General features: G+C 44.2%; 1 protein-coding gene and 2 pseudogenes across 1 annotated transcript; 1 reads left to right on the plus strand and 2 right to left on the minus strand.

Moving 5' to 3' along the window:
• Positions 1 to 6,312: 6,312 nt before the first annotated feature.
• On the minus strand, positions 6,313 to 16,692 carry LOC109697877 (uncharacterized). Its single transcript, XM_020181767.2, has 4 exons — positions 16,562 to 16,692; positions 9,169 to 9,295; positions 8,904 to 8,964; positions 6,313 to 8,367 (listed from the first exon to the last, which is right to left on the minus strand). Exons 1-4 carry the CDS (start codon positions 16,613 to 16,615, stop codon positions 7,203 to 7,205), a joined length of 1,407 nt encoding a protein of 468 aa, XP_020037356.2. The 5' UTR covers positions 16,616 to 16,692; the 3' UTR covers positions 6,313 to 7,202.
• On the plus strand, positions 11,338 to 11,555 carry LOC109697876 (DNA-directed RNA polymerases I, II, and III subunit RPABC4 pseudogene; annotated as a pseudogene).
• Positions 16,693 to 23,129: 6,437 nt separating the features above from the next.
• LOC109697878 (transducin-like enhancer protein 4) lies at positions 23,130 to 25,596 on the minus strand (annotated as a pseudogene).
• Between the last annotated feature and the right edge of the window lie 661 nt (positions 25,597 to 26,257).

Raw genomic sequence — 26,257 nt, forward strand, 5'->3', positions numbered from 1 at the left:
ATCTCAATCTACCCATTGTACCCAAGAAAATAAAAACAAGAAACAAAAGAATGCAATCATTCATTGCATGGAGAAGAATCTACATGGTAGCAATAGTTTACAAAGCGATCAAGGCTGGTTGGGGGAAGCACACATTTGAACTATCTCTCAGACTTATAGCCTGCTTCTTCCAAGGTCACAAGGATAAAGATATTCCAAAACCTGAGAGCCAGACTGAATGGAGAAAGGGAGCCCACAGTGTATCACTCCCTGGTGCAGAGGTAAGGACACCTAGGATTTAATTCTGGGACGCCAGTATCCCTGCTGACCCTCCTTCCTCTTCATAACCTCCCCCCTTCAACACCTTAATATTCAATTCACTGGAAGTCACTTTAAGGTTCTCACCTAAATAAACTGTCAAATGTATAAACCCTTTCCGCAGAAGACAAGCCTGACTTTCACAGATTTTCCTCTTGTATACAAGTTACAACTGGGTGCTGGTAGCTCATGCCTGTAATCCTAGCTATTTGAGAGGTGAGATCAGGGGATCGAGGTTCAAAACCAGCTCTGGCCGGTTCTCATGACCTCCATCTCCAAAATAGCCAGAGCAAAACGGACTGGAGCTGTGGCTAAAGCGGTAGAGATCCTGCTTTGCAAGCACAAAGCCCTGAGTCCCATTCAAAAAAAAAAAGGTTACAGATTGACTTCAGCAATTCTATGCATCCCCAAACCAAAACACTACAAAACGGGTCCCATGCCAGAGTCACCACTTCAGAGAGGACAAACATTTGAAGTGCACCTGCACAGGGGTCTCTTTCTTCCTAATACTTGGCGTCTACTCACTGTCAATACTCCTGATGTAACTGTTCTGGGCAGCTGGAGACCACAGGGAGGGGAAGGCAGCTGCCCAGGAAGTGCCAAGGGGATGTCATTGTCCTCCTTTTGTAGGCTCAAGAGGGACCTCAGCTTGGAGTCATCGGGCCTCTGCTCTAGGCTCCAGGTTAACCTGCTTCACATCAACATTGAGTTAAATGAGACAAGATGTTCAATGTATTTCTTTCAATATGAAACCAGAAGAGTTCTTGCTTTCCTTCTGCATTTACTTATAATGTAGACAAAAAAAAATTCTAAGACACTTTTTCTCCTTTTGGCAGTAGCAGAAAGGAGGATCAAACAAACAAACAAACAAAAAACAGACTAGGCCTCAGTCCTGAGAAAGTGGCAGGGAGGTAGGGATGGCATAGCAGAGAGATAAAACCTGAGAAATCTGAACCTGAGGAAGGTCACAAAGCACCAGGGAGGGGAAAGTCATGTAACACTAGGGTAAAGTAGCCAATAAAATTAAATATAATTATATATGGATTAGACCTTGCTTTTTGCTTCTGTAGCCTCCTTGCAAGGGTATATAAGGTGAGACCCCTTTGTTCTCCTGGCTCAGCCTTTGGACAAGTGTCCGAGGAGTCTGTGTTGGCACAATAAAATGTTGCTTCCTGCTAATTGCCTCAAGAGCCCTGTATCTCAGCTAGCAAACTGCCACAACAGTTTGAACTCAGGACCTTGACCTGGGGATGGAATGAAGGGTCTGTGCATGCTAGGCAAGCACTCTACCACTGAGCTACATCTTCAGTCCTTGTCTTTTGTTGTTGTTTTTGTTTGTTTTGTTTTTCACTATGTAACTGAGATGAGCTTTGAACTCGTGATCCTCCTGCCTCTGCTTCCTGAGCGCTGAGATTGCAGGCTTATGTCATATGGTCTCTTTTAACTTTTTTTGAACTCAAGGCCTCAATGCTTGCTAGGCAGCTGCTCTACCTCTTGAGCCATGCCACCCTCTCCCTTTTTTTTTTTTTTTTTTTGTTGTACTAGGGTTTGAACTCAGGGACTCACACTTGCATTCTATCTCTTGAACCACTCCACCAGCCCGTGTGTGTGTGTGTGTGTGTGTGTGTGTGTGTGTATTATTTTTGAGATATGTTATTCCTTTTTGTTGGGGCTGGCCTCAAACTACCATCTCCTGATCTCTGCCTCCTGAGTAGGTAGGATTACAGGCATGAGCCATCAGGTACCTGGCTACCATCCCCTTTCTTTACCTTTTTGAAACTGTTTTTTAACCCTACCACTACCACCACCAATGTTGGATCCAGCCATTTCAATAGTATGTCCTAAGCATCCTAGTAATTCCTCCCCTTTCAAAAAGTCTAACTGCACCTAAGTTGGATCCTCCTGATTCTCTCTCATATTCCTTGATTTAAGTTATTTATTTAAATGGTCTTACAGGATAGATGGTGCTATTTTGTGTGTGTGTGTGTGTGTGTGTGTGTGTGTATGTGTGTGGTACTGGGGCTTGAACGCAGAGCCTTCACCTTGAGCTACTCCACCAGCCCTATTTTTGTGATGGATGTTTTGAGAAAGGGTCTCTCGGAACTATTTGCCCCAGCTGGCTTTGAACTTCGATCCTCCTGATCTCTGGTTCCTGAGCAGCTAGGATTACAGGCATGAGCCACCAGCACCCAGTTTAGGTAGTGCTATTTTGGTTGAGTACTAAGAACAGTTTCTCTGCTGACATTCTCCATAATTGTCATACCACCTGCTCATTGAGGGCACATGTTGAAAATTACAATACTGGGTTTTAGTTCAGGGTTCCTTTTTTTTGGGGGGGTGGCGTTATTTTTTTTGGGGGGGGGCGTTGAACTCAGGGCTTCACAATTGCTAGGCATACACTCTATCACTTGAGTCACTCCACCAGCAGTTTCAGGTTTCTAAATCAAGAGCATCGGGAGGGGGCGGAGTGGGTGGTAAGGGAGGGGGTGGGGGCAGGGGGGAGAAATGAACCAAGCCTTGTATGCACATATGAATAATAAAAGAAAAATGAAATAAATAAATAAATAAATAAATCAAGAGCATCTAAGATCCTTAGCCTCTCTGGAGTAATAACACTGTCTCTTGCATGCTAATGAGATGACTGGTGGATAGTGCCTACTAGATAGCTTCAGTATGGAAAATGGCCTTCTATCCAGAAAGAGCAAGGAACGCCCAGCCCCACCCCATATGCCTGCAGAGTGCCTTGGTTCAAGAGGCACAGCAGAATTTCTCAGTCTGCTATTCCCACATGGTTCACCTGTACTCAGGATGGGGGCAGCAGGAGCTCAAGTACATACAGGGATCAACTGTCATGGGGCCAGGGGACACAGACTGGAATGAAAAAGAGACCAGAAGCTGGGTGCAATGGCTTATGCCTATAATCCTAGTTACTTGCGAGGATCATAGTTCAAAGTCAGCCCGGCTAAATAGTTCACAAGACCCCCAATCTCCAAAATAATCACAGCAAAATGGACTGGAGTAGTGGCTCAAGTGGTAGAGTGCCTGCTTTGCAAGCATGAAGCCCTGAGTTCAAGTCCCAGTCCCACCCAGAAAAAAAAAAAAGAAAAGGAGGCCAGAGGGAGGTGAGACTTGGGTGGGGTTCATGCTCAACTCCTGTCATCCAGTCAAGGGGAGTGACAGCGGAGGAAAAGCAGTCATCAGTTGCTTTGCCATGATATTGAAGATGGATGCTTCTACATGGGTGTAAACTGCCCATAGATCTTGGGAGAGGACATGGGATTGGCAGGGGTAGAACTAGGTCCAGACAGGGCAGAGGCATGTGTTAAAAAAATGACAGTGTTGGAGGAAGGAGGTATGAAGGAGTAAGGAGGCCAGTCCCCTGGCCTAAGAGACCCCAGGAGAGATTATTCATCCACTGAGACCCTGAGCCAGACTGAGCATGGAGCAGGGCAGCAGTCCCTTACCAGGTCATCTTCACATACAGAATGGAAGCATGACCTAGAGCTCCCAGGGGGACAGCAGCCTGAACCATAGTTTCATAGAGTTCAAAGTGCATGAGGCAATGCATCATCTAGTCCAGGGACTTCTTAACCATGTCTTTACCTGGTTCCTACTCAGGTCACCCCAACTGATTTTACTCAGTTTCTACTGAGGTATTTCCAGCCTTATGTACTTCGCTCAGGTTACCCTAGGTAGCCTGTTATTCTTTCCTTCTGACATGCCAGGTTCTCACCCTGACCCCCTTCCTTGTGTCCCATGTGCCTCCAGGTGCCCCTGAAGGATGAAGAGTGTGCACTAGGAGCACTGGATCCACCCCTCTGAGCCTAGACCCCTGTACCCAGGAGGTAAGTACCTCTCTCATCATCTATTCTTTGCTCAGGGCCAGGCCAAAACATTTGTGCAATTCAGATCCCCAGGTTCTGGCTAGTACTGGAATTTGAACTCAGGGCCTTGTTTTCTAGGTAAGTGCTTCACCAATTGAGCCATACCTCCACTCCTTTTTGCTTTAGGTTTTCAGATACCTTTTCCCTTTTTGCCCAGGGCTGCCTTCTACCTATGGCCTCTTACATAGCTGGGATGCCAGTTTCACACCATCACTCCTGACTTGCTGGTTGAAATGGGATTTTGGTAACTATTTTGCCCAGGTTGGCTTTGAACCTTGGTCTTCTCTATCTCTGCCTCCCAAATAGCTGGGGTTACAGGTGTGAGCCACAGCACCTGGCCTTTGATCCTTTGCTTGATTTGACTCCTATTCCTTCTTGGTTTCCTAGCCAGACCTTTACCCTTGAAGCACTTGGTGACTTTTAACTCATCTATTTTCCCCCAAGGCCCTCTCCAATTTCAGATGCCCAGAACTCCATTAACTTTTATCTCCTTAGTCATGTCCTTTTGCAGGCTCTCATTTGTCATCTGTAGTCATATGCATGGGAGGGTGGCATCAGAGGGTCACTAGATATGTTTTAGCTGCTGCTTTCATGGCAAGGCTGGGGCTGTAGGCGGGAGAGAGAGGCTCAGTTTTGCAGTTTCTGACAGTCCTATCCTTTCTTGCTCAGCCCCACCTCAGACCCCCTGTTCCGTCTCTCCAAGATCCTTCCCAGCCAATCAGAGGGCTCAGCTCCCTCCCCTGGCTCAGGTCTGCCCATCTCATTCCTTTACTGCCCCTGGGCTCCGTAAGGGCACTTTCTCTGAAAGGGCTCACTCTTTCGTCTTCACTGCCATCCCTTCATGGATCAATCTCCTCCTGTCTAGGCTCAGCTCTGCCCCTCCCACCTCCGAGCTCCATTTCCTGGATCTGTACTGCCCAGATCAATGACCTCAGCCTTGAAATCCTGGTCCAGCCCAGCTCAGTCCCTACTCCAACTTTTACCTCAGTTGCTTGTGGATAACACGTTACCTCAGATGGGGCCCCTTATCTTCCTGCAGTTCTCAAGGCAGCACCTGGTTCTGCTGTGTCACCTGACCCCCCCCCCCCCCCCCCCCGGGGCCACCTGGGGCCAGAGCTGTTAGTATTACCTTCAGAGGGGTTTGCCATAGGCTGCAACTTGAGATCCTCTGAGACCTTGGATTTACAGCTGAGGAGGTCAAGGGTAAGGAGACAGAAGAGAGGCAAAAGAGAAGGACAGAGGGAAATATCCATTTACTGTCCACAGGACTTGTTCTCCTTCCCCATCACCTTCCTTGGGAGGCCACACTGGCAGCTAACCAGCCTGGAACTGTAATTAGGACTACAGAAAGTAAACACTTTTGGTGTAGCCAGCTGGTCAGTTCACTCTGCTTATTAATCAAACTGACATTTTCCCCCCTTTGGTCTACATGCTGGGGAGACCAAAGTTAACATCCCTTATTCTCCAATTAAACCAGGCAATCTTCTACCCCTTCTCTCTCTCTGACCACAAGAGAACTAAGCCTGTCAGCCAAGATATATAGCATTGGAGATGTGGCACCAGTAAACCTGGAGAAACAAGACTGGCACCTATTGTGGGACATACATTTTGTCATGTACTCAAACTGAGCCCCCGATCTCCCCTTTAAAAACAGGACATTTTCCTTCAGAAGTGGGATTACAGAGCTTCGAGAGGTTGACTCTCCCTGTCCTCCTATTTGCCTGATGAACAACAAACCTTATTTGCTTTTCCTCAAAACAATGCTCTCATTATTTTAGAATTGGCATTGAGGCCAGGGTACTGGCCTCAAGGGTCCCGTGGATTAACAGTTCATGGGGGAGTCAGTTGAGAGTCACCCAAGATATGGTGGACTGCAAGAATTTGTTCACTTCACGTTACTATAGTATGAGTCCTTAGTGCCTGGATTATTTGTGCTGAACTCTTTGTGATTTGAGTCTGTAATTATGACATGAGGGATGTTAACAAATTAAACATATCACCTGAGAGCGGCCTGATTGGAATAGTGATCAAGTCTCTGTCCCTTGCTAGGTTTGTGTTCTGACAATTCATCTAAACTTTGAGTCTCACTTGACTCACAAAGAGAATTTTAAGAAAGTATTATACAGTGTGCTAAGGAATAAGTACATTTATATATTTTAGCTGAGGTACATTATGAGAAGCAGTGTCCAGTCATCTTAGGGGATAGTTCAGTGTATAAATAAGAAAAGCAAAAACAAGTCCTGAAGATTTGTTTGGAGCTGGCCTGGCATGCACAGAAAGACTGAGGCTCCTGCTGTGGAAAAACACGAGACCCTGTTGGAAAAATAACATGATTTGGTATGTGGAAAGGGTACACACTGGTGAAGTTAATCACAGTTGCCATAGCAAGCAGGAGGCCCTGAGTTCAAACTCCAGTACTGACAAAAAAAGAAAACTAAAATTGCAAGGACTAAAAGCCTTCCCAAACTTTTTTTTTTTTTGGTGGTACTAGGGCTTGAACTCATGACCTTCACCTTCAGCCACTCCACCAGCCCTATTTTTGTGAAGGGTTTTTTGAGATAGGGTATTGTGAGACCATGCTGACTTTGAACCACAATCCTCCTGATCGCTGCCTCCTGAGTAGCTAGGATTACAGGCATTAGCTACTGGTGCCTGGCTTTCCCAAACTCTTTCCATTGTTAATTCTCTCTACAGTAAACTTTCATGTGTGCTAGAAAGGCTGTGTGATTATCAGCTTTCCTGCATTCATTAGGTAGGATTTCTCTCCAGTATCAGTTCTTTCATTCTTTTAAAAGCAAACAGAACAGGCTGGCGGAAGGACTCAAGTGGGGTAGAGCATCTGCCTAGCAAGGGTGAGAACCCGAGTACAAACCCAAGTACCACCCAAAAACAAACAGAAAAAACTCAACTCATAAAAGCAACCAGAAAAAGTGTTTTCCAACATTCCTTATAGCCACAGAGTTGCTGTACACTAAAATGCTTTCATGTATGTATCTATGACTGATACAAAAGATGACTTTATCACGTTTTACATACATATTCTCCAATGTGAATCCTTCCATGTTTATACAAGGAATTGAGACACTTGAAGGCCTTCCCACATTCAATACATTCGTAAGGTTTCTCTCCAGTGTGAGTTCTTTCATGTCGTCTAAAGGAATTGGAACTACTTAAGGCTTTCCCACACTGCTTACATTCGTAGGGCTTCTCCCCAGTGTGTGTTCTTTCATGAATTTTCACATAACTAGAACTGCTGAAAGCTTTCCCACATTGCTTACACTTATAAGGCCTGTCTCCACTGTGTGTTACCATGTGTCTTCGAACACTTTTGAGACAAGTGAATATTTTCCCACATTCCTTACATTCATAGGGCTTCTCCCCAGCATGTGTTCTCACATGCATCCGAATGTAGCTGGGACAACTGAAGGCTTTCCCACACTGCTTACACTCATAGGGTTTCTCTCCAGTGTGCGTGGTTTCATGATTGCGAATAGAACTGGAGCACTTAAAGGCCTTCCCACACTGCTTACATTCATAGGGTTTCTCTCCACTGTGAGTCCTTTCATGAATACGAAATAAACTGGGATAATGAAATGTTTTCCCACACACTTCACACTTATATGGTCCATCTCCACTGTGCATTATCATGTGTCTTCGAACACTCTGGAGATAAGTGAATGTCTTCCCACACTGCTTGCACTCATAGGGCTTCTCTCCAGTATGAGTTCTTTCATGTATTCGAATATAACTGGAACAACTGAAGGCTTTCCCACATTGCTTACATCTGTAAGGTTTCACTCCATTGTGCACTCTTTCATGTATCTGAACAGAACTGAAACTCTTGAAGGCTTTCCCACACTGTTTACATTCATAGAGTTTCTCCCCAGGGTGACTCTTTTCATAATTCTTAATGCAATCAGGCCACCTAAAGGCTTTATCATGTCGTTCACGTTCATAGAGTTTTTCTCTATATCCCTGATACTCAAGTAGCCCATGTTCAGAGTCGGATGTGATGTGCCTCTTAAAGGATGACTGACCAACGAGAACTTCTACACCCATGCGGCTGTAATGGGGTGTTACTTCTGGATGAGTTTTCTGGTTCACAAGAGGCTCTGGAGTAAAGCTGAAGGGTTCTCTACACTGGCTCCCTTCTTCTTGTTCACAGAGTCTCTCCATCATTTGAGTTCTGTAAAACAGAAGAAACACATTACTGAGGGCTTGTCTATTAATGAATACCTATTGAGATATTAGAATTACATTTTACAATAATTAACATTCTGCAAAAGGCTACTATCAAATCACAAATATTCATATCAGTGGTTTCTTTCTTTCTTTTCTTTCCCTTCCTTCTTTTCTCCTCCCTCCCTTCCTTTTCTTTCTTTTGGTGGTACTGGAGTTTGAACTCAGGGCCTCACACTTGCTAAGCAGGTGAGCCACTCCACCAGCCCCATATCAGGTTTCTTAATACTGTTTCCAAGTGAACTCTTTGGTAAACTGTGAACATCAATGTCACATTTATGTATACATTTTTAGAGGAAACTATATAAATAAATAAATTTGGGCTGGGGTGTGGCTCAAGTGGTAGAGTGTCTGCCTAGCACATGTGAGGTCTTGAGTTCAAACCCCAGTACTGCCAATAAATAAATAAATAAATTTTTAATTTATTTTAATTTGTTTTTAAAATTTCCAGGGACATTGCTTTCTCTTGCTAGTATAACTTACCTTAGATTTCTCTTGTGATTTGTACATTCATCTTCAATGTTCTGGTCTTCCCATTTTACTCCTAAAATGTGAACACAGAAAAAATCATTAGGAATTACCACAACACTGTTGACAAATTATTTGATTTTATGTTCATGGCAACTGTGATTAACTTGTTCACCAATGTGTACCCTTTCCACATACCAACTCATTGGTCAGCATTGATTGAGCAAGAATCAAATGATTTCTAGTTGACTAAATGAAGGAATGATGACGTCACCCTTACCTACAGCAGCCAGGCTCCTGAAGGTTTCCAGCATCACATCTTTGTAGAGCTTCTTCTGGGAAGGATCCAGCAGAGCCCACTCTTCCTGGGTGAAGTTCACAGCCACATCCTCAAAGATTATCAAGTCCTAATATATGTTTAATGGAGGAAGGGTGAGACAGTCAGCACTGATGATCTATACTTGATTCATAAGAGTTCACAAGATGCTGTGAAGTTCTTCTATGACTTGGTGGTCAGCCTTACCCTCTGTCCACGCTCACATCCTCCCTCACAGAAATTCTTATGCTAGATTTGAAGTATTCACTAAAGCAAAGCTGACCAAGAACACATGGTTCTTATGGGTAAGTTCAAGTAGTAAGATGTACAACTTGGCTCACCCACAATGTCTTTTTGAACAGAGGGCCTGTGGCCCATCATCACAAAGTGCCAGTGTGCAGGAGTTACATTAGTGGTCCTGAGACTGTATCCTTAGAACAGTCATTCCCAAAGTTCAACTTTTGATAGCATCTGGAACCTTAATTTTCAGAAAGGCCCAACCAATCTAACTAGTAAGAGAATTGCACCTGCAAACAGAAACCTTTGTGAAGTGTTATACAAGTTAAATAAAAGAAAAACTTGAACTAAACTGTAGTTGATGAATTACTGAAGGCTGAGTGTGGACAAGTTTGAGAGGTAAAAATTAGAGTGAGCCCAGTCTTACGAAGTCTCCATTTGTGCATTTTACCTCCAGTTCTCACAGTGACAGTCGGAGAAAAATTGTATCCTGCTTCCACTAGGGGGAAAGAGAAGTAGCTGTTCAGAAATATATCCAGAGAAGTCTGTTCTTTTTATCAAGTCTTGCCTTCAAAACCATTTCTCAAAACCTCACAAACTGGTATGTTATAAGAACTTTATGTTCTATAGCAAAATACCTTAGACAGGCTATTTTATAAACAAAAGAGCTTTATTTTGGCTCATAGTTCTGGAGGTACAAGGAAAACATTCAATCATGGGAGCTCTGCCCTAATGACTATCTCTATTCCTAACCACTTCCTAAAGGCCCAAATCTAAACACCATGGTTAGATTAAATTTCCACGCTTTTAATTCCTAACAATGGAGAATAAATTTCAACATGTGAAGCTTTGGTGGACACTCAAACCATCTCCAAAAATCATGGCAACAGCCAGACCCTGAGGGGCAAGGGAAACACCCAGCTCTATCCCTCTGTCACCTTCCAACCTCAAATAAAGGGTGAGGATGAAAATACTTACACCAATGGAGTGATTGCCCTCCCTCTACAACTAATCCCATCAATAAGGCTCCTGTATAACAGCAGTGGAATACAATTAAGAACTGAATGCTTCACACCTTACTTAAGAAATCTCTAGCCGAGCCTGGTGGTACTATCTATAATCCCAGTACTTGGGAGACTGAAACAGGAAAACCGTGTTTGAGGTCAGCCTAGTACTATGTAGCAAGATTATGTCATCTTCAAAAAACAAAAAAGTCTCTAAGGCACACCAATAAATAGGGTAATGAGGAAAAAGTGTAAAAATGTCTAGAAACCCGAAATCCACTGAGTTGTGAAAAAAAAAAAAAAGAAAATCTGAGCAATGAATAAAAGATTAATGCAGTAACCAAAAACAGCCCAGAAAACTAAAACCCAGGAGTCAAATCATTTCACTGGTGCAATCTACCAAACATTTAAGGACAGATCATTACCAATTCTTAAACTCTTTCCCCCCCCTCAAAAAAAAATGAAGCGAGCATTTCCAAATTCATCCCATGAGGCCAAAATTAGGCTAAGAATGATAGTCGACAGTGAGAGAACTGCAGACAAATGTCCTTTATGAATATTAATAGAAGTCCTCAATACCTACTCAGTGGTACAGGAATCAAAACAAAGGGCTGGTGGAGTGACTCAAGTGGTAGAGCGCCTGCTTAGCAAGCATGAGGTCCAGAGTTCAAAAAAAAAAAAAAAAACAACCCCAAACAAAAAAACCAGTAATCAAAACAACATGGTGAGCCAGGCACCAGTAGCTCACACCTGTAATTCTAACTACTTGCGAGGCTGAGATTGGGAGGATTGAGGTTTGAAACAACCTTGGGCAAAAAGTTCACAAGATCCTATCTCCAAAATAACCAGAACAGGATAGTGTCACAGCAGCGACAGGGGAGTGTGGAGTAAAGTTTCCTTGTACTGCATATGTGGGCCATTGAGGGGCTAACCATGGACACCCAGAAGGACATTCAACCCCCAAAGCAGCAGCCAATGATCTATATCTGTGGAGAATGCCACACAGAACATGAAATAAAATCCAGGGATCCAATCAGATGCACAGATTGTGGATAAAGAATAATGTACAAGAAAAGGACTAACAGATTGGTGGTTTTTGATGCTCAATGAAAAATGGAAATTCATAAGTGTCTTCAATGTTTCTCATTGTATAGCTTTCGATTTAGTATACTTATTAATACAATTGTACACAGAAAATGAGATTGTATTTAGATATCTTAATACTTTGTATAAATAAAGTTTTTGTTTAATTATATGATTTTACTGTACAGATAATCTGGTTCACAATGAAAAGTAAAATTGCTCCCTCAAACTACACTCTTAATCAAAACCAAAAATGCAGATTTCTAGAGTCCTCCAAAGGTCTGATTAAGTAAGTTCCTTAAAAACCAAACAAAAAAAAAAACCCCATAAAATAACCAGAACAAAATGGACTGGAGGTGTGGCTCAAGCAGCAAAGTGCCTGTTTTGCAAGCTTGAAGCCCTGAGTTCAAACCCCCATCCCACCAAACCAAACAAACAAAAAACCCCAAAACAATGTAGTGAAGGATACAAGCCAATGAAACACAATAGTCCAGAAAGAATGCCATACATCTATGGTAAAATGACTTTTGTGACAAGAATGCAAGATCATTCTATAGGAAAAGGACAGACTTCAAATAACATCACAAGGAAATCTGGATAGCCACATGTAAAAAAGAAAATGTAAAAGAATGAAGTTGAACTCTTACCTTTTAGCATATATAAAAATAACATTAAAGTGTATCTAAGACCTAGGGATAAGAGCTAAAACTAAACAACTCTTAGAAGAAAACATTAAAACACGAGGTGGGGTGGTGGGCTGGAGATGTAGTTTAGTGGTTAAGTGTTTGCCTAGTATGCATGAAACCCTGGGTTCAATCCCCATACTAAAAACCAAAAAAACAAAAAACACTATGGGGGGTGGGGGAGAAATAAGAAAGTGTAATAGAGGGGGTGAATATAATCAAAGAATATTATATGTAGAAATATCACAATGAAATCCTCCATAATGGACAATTTACAAAAACAAAAACATTATGGGAGGCTGGAGGAAAAACTTCCTTCAGAAATTACCTTAGTTAAAGACTGGGGGTGTGGCATAAGGGAAAGAGCACTTACTTGCCTAGGAAGCATGAGGCCTCAAGTTCAATCCTCAGTTTCTTCCCGCTTACATGTCCTGCCCCCCCGCCCTCAAAGAAGAAATGAAATTATGATACTCAAAAGCACTCAGGTAGGGTGGCAGCCTGGCAAGCACAAAGCCCTTGAGTTCAAACCCTAGTAGCATAAAAAAAAAAAAAGCACTCAGATATAGTGGGAAATTGAGGAGGTCCTATGAATAAACAGGAAACACCACACTTTTAGAAAAGAATTGAGAAGCTGCCAGTTCTCTCAAGACAGAGTTCAGCAGGAAATGAAGGCTGAAGTAGAGTTTTAAACACCCTGTCTAATATTAAAGAAAGGCCTCAGCACAGAGACATCTGTAAAGACAGAGAGGTGAGGTTATTTCTTTTTCTTCTTCTTTTTTTTTTTTTTTCAGTACTGGGGTTTGAACTCTGGGCCTACACCCTGAGCCACTCCATAAGCCCTTTGTTGTGAAGGGTTTTTTTCAAGATAGGGTCTCTTGGACTACTTGCCCAGGCTAGTTTCGAACCACGATCCTCCCTATTTCTGTCGCCTACATAGCTAGGATTACAGGCATCAGCCACTGGCATACAGCCTTATTCTTTTTCAGATCCTGAAATTCAAGAAAATCTCTGTAAAAACTCTGGCTGAACACAAGCTAAAAGAACAGAGACCTCAGTGACTATATACAACAAATAAGTCTGCAAAAAACACCTTGGAGTGCTGGCAAAGTAGCTCAAGTGGTAAGAGCGCCTGCCTAGCAAGCATGAGGCCCAGAGTTCAAGCCCCAGTGCTGCCAAAAGAAAAAAAACACACCTTGGAAATTTATAAGACAAACTGATAACTATATTTTCACAAGAATACTAAACAATGGAGAAGGGGGAGAATCTTATTTCCAGAGTTATCCCATTAAAATATTCCAATGTCTACTTTTCAACAAAAAGATCACAAAGATTATAGAAAAACTAGAAAAACAGGTTCATCAATGGAAAAAAAAAGTTATTTGAAATAAACCATCCCTGAGAAACTTCAGATACTGAACAAAGACTTTAAAGCAACTGTCTTAACTATGCTCAACAGGATACAGACAACTATAGTGGAAGTACTAAAGGAAATCAGTAGAAAAAAAACAACAAAGATGTGAATAAAATATTGTCCATAGGGCTGGGCATGTAGCTCATGCTTATAATCCCTGCTACTTGGAAGGCAGAGGTCAGGGGGATCTTGGTTCAAGTCCAGTCAGGGTAAAAAGTTAGTCATACCCATCTCAACAAACAAGCAAGGTATGGTGGTACATAGTTATAATCCAAGCTATGCAAGAAGTTGTAGGTAGGAGGATCTCAGATTGAGTTCAGCCTTGGACAGAAACAGGAGAACCTATGTGAAAAATAACTAAAGCAAAAAAGGGTTGGGGGTGTGGCTCAAGTGGTAGAGTGTTTGCCTAGCAAGGATGAGGCCCTGGGTTCAAACTCCAGTACCACTAAAAAATTCAAAACGAAACAAAACCAAAAAAACACCATTTATATAGTACCAAAAATATATAAAAGAGAAACAATTTCCAGTGGTAATCACTATATAGGGAAAGATACATTAGCATACAAAGACGCTGTTTGACACTAGATGGACAAAAATAAATAAATTAGACCATCCCAAGTGTTGGCATATCACAAGAATAAACACACATGCATAATAAATCAGATGGTTAATCCGCACTATACATTTCCTACTGAATCTGAATTCATTTATAATCTACAAACCAAGTTTTCCCGCTGTGTAAAAATATATGACTTTTAGCACTTGGGGACAATTAAAAAAAAAAAACAAAAACAAGTCCTACAAGCAGTGCAATGAGTTGAGGACAGGGCTGAATCACAACCTTGACAGGTATGTTTAACAGATGGAGGGGGGAAAAACATGGAAAAAAAAAAAAAAACCTTGAGCATGATACTAAATATTGATTTCCTGAAAATTCAAAATAGGTAAAACTGTAAACCTATAAAAAATAAAAAAAGAGCTGCGTGTTGGAGGCTCATGCCTGTAGTCCCAGCTACTTGGGAGGCTGAGATAGGAAAGATGGTGGTTCAAGGTCAACCTGAGCAAAACCAATAGCTGGAAGCTAGTGGCATGACTCAAGTGCTGGAGTGCCTGCCCAGCAAGTGCAAGGTCCTGAGTTCAAATGTCAGTACCACTAAATAAATAAACAGATAGATAGATAGATAGATAGATAAGCAAGAGTCTTTACTTGCTGGGCACTGGTGGCTCATGCCTGTAATCTTAGCTACTCAGGAGGCAAAGAGCAGGAGAATCACAGTTCCAAGCCAGCCCAGGCAAACAGTTAACCAGAGCCTATCTTGAAAAAACCCAACACAAAAAAGGGCTGGTGGAGTGCACAGTGGCTGCACACCTGTCATCCCAAGCTATATGGGAGGCTGAGATTGGGAGGCAAAAAGTCTGTGAGATCCCTCCCCCACCTAAATGGAAAAAAGCTGGGCATGGAGAGCTGGCAGTGTCTCAAATGGTAAGAGTGCCTGCCTAGCAAGCGTGAGGCCCTGAGTTCAAACCCCCAGTTCTAACAAAGTAAAAAAAAAGGCTGGGCTTGGTGGCATGTACCTGTCATCCCAGCTATGGGGTGGGGAGGCTGGGGGGGGCGGGGTGAGCCTAAAACAGGAAGATCATGGTCCAGGCCAGACTGGACCAGAATAACAGGAGCAAAAAGGTCTGAGGGTGAGGCTTAAGCGGTAGAGCACCTGCCTAGCAAGCAAATTCAGGAGTTCAAACCTTGGGACTACACACACACACACTCCAAGGGAAACCTCAAGCAAAGGACATTCTGGTAAGCTGTTTACACCTAAAGAAGATAAAGGGAGCCAGTATGGTAGTACAAGCCTGTAATTCCAGCACTAGGGAGACTGAGGCTGGAGGATCCCGAGTTTGAGGGCAGCCTGGGCTACATACAAAGAACCTGGCTTAAAAAAAAAACATTAAAAGGTGGAGATGTACACAGATAACACTAGTGTAAGGTAGTAGTTATTATTCTCTGATTTCTTCTCCCTGAAATGTTTACAAAAACTTATCTTTTTAAAAGAGGCATTTATTGGCTTGTAGAAAGTGACAATAAAACACTGAAGCTAAAATAGATCAACAGGAGGAAACCGGTTGATAATGTCAACATCAGGCTGGACTTAGGGAATGTAGGGGAGATCTAAAAATCTGGGGATGTATCGCCAGCCCCAGCTTGTCCCCTCTGAAACTCAATTCTGAGATATTGGGGAGGCGGGGCGGGTGGGACCTTCAAGAGGTTGATTTTGGAATCTGCCCTTATGAATGGATTAATGCATTCATGATTTAACGGATTGAAGGATCATTTTAAGAGTGGGTCAGGGAAGGAAAAAAAAAAAAACAGAAGTGGGTCGGCTATGAAAGCCTAGGTCCTTCCTGAGCTCCCTTTCTCTGGACGTGTGCCACTTCAGGCCTCTGCCAACAGGAAGCCACATGTCACCTTGGACGAGAACCCCGAGCCAAATAAATTTCTCTTCTCAATCTGTGAGATTTACTTAGTAGCAGCTGAAAACGGCCTGACACCTAGAAAGTGCTATGCAGAGAAGCCAGGATTTGAGTATTTGGAAAACACTGAAGGAAACCGGTCCTCCAAGGGGAGAAAGGAGGGGCTGAGGTGACAGGGGTCTCCTCACGACCCCAGCATCACCGCACAGGCTGGGGAGACGCGGGGCTGCGGGCACCGAGCTGCCCACCGGGCTCTGGGCCGGGACCAAGTCACCGTGCAGGGCCGCGACAGGTGCCGCGGTCCCGGCGGCCGGAAGGAACCGGAGACCGAGCGGAGCCTGACGCGGACTCGGCCGCAGAGCTGACAAGGGGCAGAGGGAGTGGAGAAGATCTGGGTCCCGCCACAGCCGGTGCCGCCCAGTTCCAACAGCACCGCTCCCCGACACCGTTCCCACGTCCGCAACACTCACCATTTCCCGGCCTCCGGGGTCTCCCAGCGTCCTCCCTACAGCTCCTGAGGTCATTGGAGGTCACAGCACAACAAAGGCGGAGCCGCCACGCGCCCCTCGGCCACCCAGACAGAGTCGCCAATCTGCGGCTGCGCAGAAGAAAAGATTCCCGGATCGTCCAGCATGGGGGTGGGGGGGGGGTGGGGGGTTACCGACGCTTCTGAATGGGTAGTTTTTAGCCGTTACTGAGATCCTGATTGGGCACTGATCCAGGGCCCGCCCCTGAGTCCTGAATACTGAGCGGTCTATTAAGATGGATGTGTGGAGCTGAAAAGAGAGCCACAGACGCGGGTACAGCCCTTCCAGCGCCGCTGCCTCTGGGGGTAATTGGATTTAAGCAGAACTTGCTTCTTACTACACTCAATGGGCTCTTCTTGCTTCTTCCTATTGGAAATGGGGTCACAAGTGTAGGGAATTCCAGAGTCCCTGGAAACTTCCCATGGAGACAGACATCCCCTGACCTTAGGGAAGGAGGAGGTCCTAGGCCAGGCCAGGGCACACTGGAGCAAAAGACAGGACTTGATGTCAGATGTCAAAAATTGGGGATGAGAGGATGCCAAGGCTTACTTATGCCTTCTCTCAATCTACTTATTTTTGACCAAGAAAATAAAAACCCGCAAACAGGGAAAAATCTGGAGTTGTATGGCAGTAATACTCTATAAACAAATCAAGGGGGAAGAAAAGCAGACATTTGAATTAGCTCAGGCATGCAGTCTGCTTCACACAGGTCACAGGAAAACTCACATTTAGAAAATTAAACATACTCCCAAGTTTGGATCTTGGGAGCCAGCTGATGACTAAATGGAGCTCCGGAGTGCATCACTCTTGGGTGCTGAGGCAGGGCACCTATGCATTGAACTCTGCTGTCCCCTCCTCCCCAAATGGGAACGCTCCCTTTTTCACCACCTCAAGATTTACCAGAGGGAAACTCTCACCTGGAGTTATTAATGTTCTGACCTCAACTGTCAAGTGCATAAAGCCTGGGGACTGCCTTTTTTTAAGCCTGACCACAGATTTTCTTCAGATATACAAATTATGGTCTGGCTCCAGCAACTCTATGCATGCCCAAACGAAAACACTGTCCAGAATACAGCCCCAAGGAAACCAGAATTACAACCTCAGAAAGCACTTAGGTCCTGTCAACTGTAGCTTCATGTGTGACTCCTGCTTTCCAGTGCTCTGCAGTTTCTCACTTGTCACCACTCCTGTTTCTGTTCTGAGCAGTTGGAGGCCACATACAGGGGAGGGCAGCTGCCAGGGAAGCACCAAGAGGGAACTCATTGTCCTCCCTTTGTAGGCGGATGGACCGCAGCTTGGAGTCACTGGCCTGAGGCCTTTGCTCCCAGCTGCAGGTTATTTACCTGTTTTCACTCCAGCATTGATGAATTAAAGGAGACAGATTGTTTGAATGAAACATTAGTAGAGTCCCTGCTTTTTCTCTGGTATTTATATGTACAGGGTCTGGCAGAGTGGCTCAAATGTCAAAATGCCTGTCTAGGAAGTGTAGACCCCAGTACTGCCAAAAGTAAAAATTAAGTTCAAACCCCAGTACTGCCAAAAGTAAAAATTAAGAAAAATGTATGTAAAGTAGAGGAGGCAAATTCTAAGATACTTTATATGAATTTAGTAATTGGTGAATATTTGCTCCTTTTCAAGTTCTTTTTAGAAGTATGCCATCTAACTATTTCCCCCCATATTTGAACTCTTTTTTCCTCTGCTTCAGCAACTCCCTGCTCTTCATCAGTACGTGGTTGTCACCAGATGTTCAGTGCCTAAGGGACCCCACTCCTACCACCATTGACCTACCCATTTTGTAAGAGGCACTCAAGCTGCTTTTGCTGAAGAGCACTACTGACTCCTTGAGTCCACAAATTAACTAAAAACAGGAAAAGCTTGGCATCTCTGTCTCAATTTTGTATCTGTCTTTGCGCTAAGCCATTCTCTTTACAGTCACTTTACAATCATTTGGATTCCAAAAAGGACAAAACTGATAATATCTTTATGACAATAAACTGGAGCCACCTGGAGCTGCCACCCTCCCAGTGAGGACAATTATCCCAAGAATCCTCTCAAACAGGAACCAGATTACTCCCTCCAGGTGATAACTTTCCAAAACTGGGCCAGACCACCTGCCTGACCAAGACTGCTCCACCAGTCACAACTACACCTGTGATGGGGCTGTTTAACTATGCATACCTTTGTCCCCTGCTCCCAGTTCTCTTATCTATTTAAACCTTTAGCTCATGTCTGTACCCCGAAGATGGCTGAAGATTAGCTGAGTGCTTACTCTGCCTCTTCCTATGGCATGTCCCTAGCAGTGTAATAAACCTCCTTTCTCTGCCTTCACTGTGCCTCTTTATTTGGCATTTAGGAACGGGTGGCTGAACCTGCCATATGAAATCTCAGGAGTTTGGGTCTTGGGTCCAAAATTCCAGTTTCAATTTCTATTGCTAAATCCTAAGCATTGTATAAATAACTTACTTTTTTTAATAGTGTACCTGTATTCAAGTAGAATCCACTCCAGGCTCTCTCAATCACTCAATTTAAATGTTTGATTTGAAGCTGTCTTCCAAGATAGGATATGATTTCCTTTTTTTTTTTTTTTTTTTTTTTTTTGCAGGACTGGGGCTTGAACTCGGGGCCTACACCTGAAGCCACTCCACCAGCCCTTTTTTGTGATGGGGTTTTTCAAGGTAGCGTCTAATGAACTATTGCCTGGGTTAGCTCTGAACTGTGATCCTCCTGATCTCTGCTTCCTAAGTAGCTAGGATTACAGTTGTGAGCCACCGGTGCCCAGCTGGGTGTGATTTCTTGAGTGAGTACCATGTCCATTTTGGGAGTGGTGCAGCCTGTGATCAGAAGAATTCCAAACTTTTCATATTCCTCTAGAAAGAATTCATGGTAGGACAAGTGGGTGTAAAGAGAATTTATTAAAAGTTAAGGAAAATGAATACAAAGGGAAGAGTGGCAGGGTCCAGGTGGAAGCCCGAAGCTCAGAGTGTGTTTCTCCCTTCAGGTAATTTTAAAACCTACAATAACCTATAGGAAGGGAAGGAGATTCCCAGCCAATAATTGATGATTGGCAGGGGCATGGGTGGTTCCCGGCCAGGTGAGGGTGGTTGAGATTCCCACCCAATAATGAACAAATAGGGAGGGGCATAAGTGGTTCCTGACCAGGTGAGGGTGGTTTGGGCCATCCCCAGGCAACCTACAGGAACCCCAAACTTTTCTTACTTCTAACCTGCCTCAGTGTGGTCGGGGGCAGAATCTGGCCTCAAACTGGAATCCTCCTGCCTCACCCTTCTAAGTGCTGGGATTAAAGGCATGACTACCTACCATGTTCTGTTCTCCCTTCCTGTCACATTATATGCTCATTGAGGGTACCCACATAATATTACAGCAGGCCCTTTTTATCTATGGGGATACATTCCAAGAGCCCAGTGGCTGTCTGAGACCTCAGATAGTACCAAACCCTATGTACACTATGTTTTTTTCTCATGTACATGCATACCTATGATAAAGTTTAATTTACAAATTAGGTACAGTAACAGATTGACAACAGTAACTAATAATAAAATAGAAAAATTATGACAACAATAACTAATAATAAAATAGAAAATAATAATAGAAAATAGAAAATAATAAAAAAGGGTGTGAATGTGGTTTCTCTCTCTCTCTCAAGATATCTTATACTGTACCTGTCCTTCTTGTGATGATGTGAAATGACACAATGCCTATATGATGAGATGACATGAAGGGAAAGATATTGCCAATCATAGGCCTGGGTTACTGTTGACCTTCTGATATATCAGAAGGAGGATCATTTGTCAATGATGATCCTGAATCATTTTCTATTTAATATTTTGGACCAAGGGTAGCCAAAACCTTGGAAAGCAAAATTGTGCTTAAAGAGGGCTACCCTATTGTATCTTAGTTCTAGGCTCCTTCCATTAGAGTTTCTCTTCTGTTTTTTTTTTTTGGTTTTTTGTTTTTTTTTGAGATACGATCCACTATATAGTTCAGGCTGGCCTTGAACTCACTGTGTAGCCCACATTGGCCTTGAACTCTCAATCCTCCTGCTTCTAGTGCCCAAGTGCTGTGATCACACAGGTATGAGCCATCATGACTGGCTTGACAGAAGAGTTTCTAAGACGCTTGGCATCCCTGGAGTGATGACTGTCCTTTGTATGCTAGTGAGATGAATACTGTCTGAAGACTCTCCAAAAAAATTCCAAGATGGGCTGGGCACTGGTGGCTTATGCCTATAATCCTAGCAACTTGGGAGGCAGAGATCAGGAGGATCGAGGTTTGAGGCCAGTCTGGGTAAAAAAAAAAAAAAAAAAAGAGAGAACCTATTTCAAAAATACCCAACATAAAAAAAGGTTGGCGGAGTGGCTCCAGTGGTAGAGCATCTGCCTAGGAAGCACTGAATTCAAATCCCAGTACCACACACACACACACACACACACACAAGTGTAGCTCACAATAAAAAAAAAAGAATGAATAGATAAGTAAATGAATAAAAAAAACTTAAATGTGTAAGGAGACAAGGCACCATGATCAAGAGCCAAGAGAAAAAAACAGGCTGCAAAACAGACTTCAGGTCACAAGATTCATTTCTTTGTCTGAAGAAATAATATAATGGTCGACCAGCAGCATTGAGTTTCCCTAAAAGACTACAAAAACTGAATGCCACTTTGTGAAAGACATCTGTCACATCACCGTTCTCCCAAACCACAGGAGAAACTTTAAGGAAAATTTTCAAACAGATGTGTCCTCGACATGGGTTTCCCATGAATCTTGGGGTCCCCATGATTCAGAACCCCCTACTGATTTATTAGTATGTGTCCCCAGAGGTGTTGGAATGGAAGAAGTAAAGAAAGGAGATCATGCCAGGCATGGTGGTTCATGCTGTAATCCTAGCACTATGGAATCTGAGGCAGGAGGGTACTGTGTTCAAGCCAGACCCTGCCTACAAAAAAAAAGGTGGGTGGGTTTGGGCTGAAGTACAGTGGTTGAACACTTACCTAGCATGTATGAGGTCCCAGGTGCATCCCCAGTATAGCAAAACAAACAAAAATCAAAACAAAACAAAAATCCCCTCACATTTTTTTAAATTTATTTATTCTGACTGTACTGGTTTTGAACTTGGCCTCCCACTTGCTAGGCAGGCATTCTACCACTTGAACTACACCACCAGCCCTGTTTTGTGTTGGGTATTTTCAAGATAGGGTCTCACGAACTATTTGCCCAGACTGGCCTCAAATCTCAATCTTCCTGATCTCTGTCTCCAGAGTAGCAAAAAAAACCAAAAACCCCCTCACATTTAAAAAGAAAAATGGGCCTTCTTCAGCCCTCCTGTACTTCTTCTGTGTTTGCAGCCTAGCCTGTCCCAAGAAGGGAGAGGCAGGGTCTCAGGGTGCCTGGGCCAGCCTAGAGCTAAGGGAGGCAGCAACACACAGCACTGACTGTGCTGGACCTTCCCTCCTCAGGGCAGCTGCTGAGACAGCCCGTGTGTGTGTTGCTTCTCAGGAATTCTTGGGGGGCACAGCCTTGCTTCTCCATAGACTGGGGCATGCTACCACTGTGTCTCATGTACCCACTTCCCACCTATCCTCCCATGCTCAGGTGCTCAGGCTCTATTACTTACACCAAACATGCACACAAAGGGCTCTCTGCACCGGAGCCAGGGGCAGACCCCAGACCAAGACCGAGCTGGATGCACACCTGCAGGTGCACACAGATATGTACACACTCACAGCACCACACAGCAGAGCAGGAAGCCTACGGGTGTCCCTCCCATGCAACTTTCACCCTACAACCTGTGGCAACAAGCGCACAGCAATCATGGGTGTAGGATCTGGGCTGAGGAGCCATCCTTGAGGCCTTATTTTGCCTCAGATACCATTTGGCTTCATTCTGAGCCCTCAATCAACTGGTCTCAGATTGCAGATTACCTCTTCTAGGACGCCTTTCTTGACTTCCCCACCCTGCCTTGGTCAGATGCCTCTCCTTTTTGGGAGAAAAGGTTTTATTTCTGTTTCTGGGTGCCCAGAATGATGAGGACATGGAGCTAGAGTCACACAGGGTGGACAAACTAAGGCCACAATTCAGTTGCATTTTGAAACCCTGTCTGGTAGGGGGTGCTGTGATCTTGGGCTAGTGACTTGGCCACTCTGGGTTTCATTTTCTCCTTTGTAAAATAATGCTGAATGATTTTTTTTAAAGAAAAGCATAATAGAAGTTATTTATTTTTAATGCCTAAATGTCTGCATGCACAGCAATCTACCATTATATAAGTACTGGTGGTCAATACAGTGCATTAGAACTATGTACAGTACATAGTTTAGTAGCAATATCTTTCTATACTGTACAGTTTTACAAAACTGTTAATGGCATCAAACACTAAGCACTTAAGACACCTTTTCCCCCCTGCTACCACATTAGGAATGTCAATTGATACTCCATTTCAACTTGCAGCATCCATAAATTTCTAGTATGAAATTAAGTAATTTTCTACTTACTCAGTAAAGTTTATTTTGATCCATAGCAGCAAAGGCACTGTACATCAGCAGATCCACAGACTTAAAAGATTTTTTTAAAGCATTAAAACAAATAATAATAATGGACTCATGATTATAGTTTAACAACAGCTCTCCGCATTACTGTTCTTTGTCCCCACTGCAAGTCATTCTCCGGTTGGGAAATAGCCCAGAGAAAATATCTGTGAGGTAAAGTCATGCTGATGCAGCTGCTGCCCTTCACATAGGTCCCAGGAGCTAAGCGCATTGTCCCAACCTCCTGTCCAGAGCTTGGTGACATCTTTAGAAATGTCAACACAGCTGGCTCCCTCTGTGTGGCCATGGAACTGTCTCACCAAGCTCTAATTGTGCAAGTCCCACACTGCAATGTTGCCATCACTGCATCAGAGAAGCAGACCTTGGATTCGGGGGCTAATGGCCAGGATGTAGCAGGCAGGGGCTGAGGATGTCAATTCTGTCTTGATGCATGGGGTTGCAGCTGCCAGGCCCCAGATGGACAGAGTACTGGCTTCCCCTCTAACAATTAGGGTGTGACCATCAGGGAGCAATCTGCAGGAACAGATGTAGTTAGCCCTGTTCAGACAGTCCAGCTGAGGCAGGGGGCTCTTGTTGCCAGGGTGGCTGATGTCCCAGACTTTGACACAGCCCTTGTGCCTGACAGGGTACCTGATGGTCACTGCACACAATACATCCCTGTGGTTGAGGTTGTTGATTTGGTGAGCAGTGGGGTTGGAGGGATTCCGGGTCCAATGAGGGCATCAAGGGGAAAGGAGACAGGTGCATCTGGCTGTCTGCACTAAACATGGATGGAGTTTGCTGGTTTTCCTCCTGGAATGCCTGTCAGGTTTGAAGGGATTGCTGGCACCCACATATGATGATGTTGGTCAAATCCCATCACTGGCAGCAGCAGTAGCCTAGGCGGCTCCAGGAGTGGCCAGCTCCCCATTTATCCCAGGAAGAGGTACTATCCCAAACAGGGTTGGATAAGGACAAGGTACCGCCTTCAGGGTTCTTGGGTGGAATGCCAAGAGGTCCACTCCTGGTTTTCCGGTACAGGCCTCAATCTGGGAGTGCAGTTACTGCCTGGGATGGGCACATCAGTTTGAGGAGCAGGGGTATTGAACTTCGAGACAGGAGTAGTAGATTTTTTCATTAAGGCTAAAATCTTTGGATTTACAGCTGGAAAATGCAATGGAGGCGGGGCTGATGGGGGCATCTTTTTGACATATTTTGTCAAGGCCATTCTCCCACTGGGAATGTGCTGGGCTCCCTCAAGGGGAAGAGGATCCTCATTGGAAGCATCAACCACTAAGTTGTCAACATCTTCTCACCATCGCTGTCTTAGTGAACTGCTATTTCCTTTTCTTCTGTTTTCTGCTTTTTGCTCTCCGTGGAGTGATCTATGGATTTTCTGTGCTGTTCAGCCCCACAGAAACTGGCTGACTGAGGACACAGAAAAGCTCTTGATGGAGTTAGTCTCTGTCTCTTCGGTGATCATTATCATGGTACTTTTTCTCACCTTTAATTGGAAGGTGAGATTGACCACTCAGGGCACTGGAGAGGGCCAGAAGCCCAGCACTGCTACAGATTGGTGGAATGGCAGGCGGGAGTCTGAAAGTCCTGAAGGGTGTGGAGTCAGAGGCATGGGGAGACCAAGTCCACATGATAAATACTGAGCCTGGAGTTGTTGCTGCTCTTGGGATAGGAAAGGAATGACTTGTGCACAGATAGCATTTAGCCACTTGGCAGTCTCTGCCTGCTTGTGCATTTCTGTATTCAACCCATAGGACATTTCATAATACATGACACAATGCCACTGCATCTCAGTTTTCTCACTGGCCAGTTTCTCACATTCCAGCTTCAGACTGTGGTATTGTTGTGGCAATATTGTCAGAGGAGAAACCAAGCAACACTCGGAGGAGTGGAGAACTCAGATTTTAATTTTTACGCTAGCGGGCCCAGATGTGTACCAGTGTCTGAGCCCCGAACAAAGGATTCACAGGATATTTAAAAGGCAGTGCAGGGTATCAGGGTACAAGGAATGTGCTCTCCCATAAAGTAGGGCTAGTAGTAGGTTAGAGACCTAAGGTTTAGATAAGAGCAGCGGGGGAGGCCTGCTTTGGAAAGTTTATTTATAAGTGGAGACAAAGGAAGGCAGGAATGGGTGCTTATCTCTGCATGGTGCCTTTCATCTTGGTCCCAAACTTTTGCATGGCTCTAATGGGCAACTCCTTACAGCTCTGTCCGAGGTTACAGCTTTTAATTGACAGTTTACCATGTTTTACAACCCTGTTTCAAGGCTATCTTCCTCTTCAGTATTGGGCCTGTAACAGCTGAAACTCTTCCTTAATCCGATCACAGGATTCAGAAACTGTAAATTTAAAGGGCTGAGCAGACTGATTTTGTGCCAGATTGTCTTGTCTGTGGGTACATCTTGCTCAAGTCGAGAATCATTTAAATCGATTTAGTTGGCTGCCCAGGATAGGGGCGTGCGGCTCATTGGCTTTAATGGAGAGGGGAAGGGGGAACGGGGCTCCGCGGGTCCCGGGCGGCTGCGAGGTGCAGATGGCGGGGCTGCTCCGCATTGCATTCCCCTCGGGCGGCACTGTGGTCATTGTCCTGCGCGCGCCTCCCGCGGCAATGGTGGCTTTTGCTCTGCCTGGGCGCGGGACAAGCCCAGCCTAGGAAGTGTCTGAGTGATTTGTTTCTTTCAAATTTACTTATTTATTTTAAAATGTTTTTATTAGGATATATTTCATTATGCAAAGGGGGGGATTCATAGTGACAATTCCGATTAGACTTATATTGTGCATTATTACATTGACCCATTCCTCTCTCCCCCTCAACCTCCTCCCAGCCCCACTTAAAGCTGCAAGAGGTTTCTTAGCTCTGTTTCATATAGGTATATGAAGTCCATCTACCATATACCATCACCTTAATCTCCTTCCTTCACCCTCCCCCCTCCCACTAGTACCCCCTTCCACACACACTTCTTGTGCTTATTTTACAGGCCAGTTTTTTGTCATTAGTATTTCAGTTGATGTTCAAAGAGGTGTCTCAAAGTATGCCCACTGTGAGTATACTCTGGTCCATTCAATCCCTTTGAAGGACTGAA

Source organism: Castor canadensis, chromosome 14, assembly GCF_047511655.1.
Source record: "Castor canadensis chromosome 14, mCasCan1.hap1v2, whole genome shotgun sequence".
In the NCBI taxonomy this organism is placed as follows: domain Eukaryota; kingdom Metazoa; phylum Chordata; class Mammalia; order Rodentia; family Castoridae; genus Castor; species Castor canadensis.

Coding starts and splice junctions, on each gene's coding strand:
- LOC109697877 (XM_020181767.2), bottom strand. CDS start 16,615: ATGACCTCAGGAGCTGTAGGGAGGACGCTGGGAGACCCCGGAGGCCGG. Junction 9,296..16,561: donor ACCCCGGAGGCCGGGAAATG/GTGAGTGTTGCG, acceptor AACATATATTAG/GACTTGATAATCTTTGAGGA. Junction 8,368..8,903: donor AATCACAAGAGAAATCTAAG/GTAAGTTATACT, acceptor TCTGTTTTACAG/AACTCAAATGATGGAGAGAC.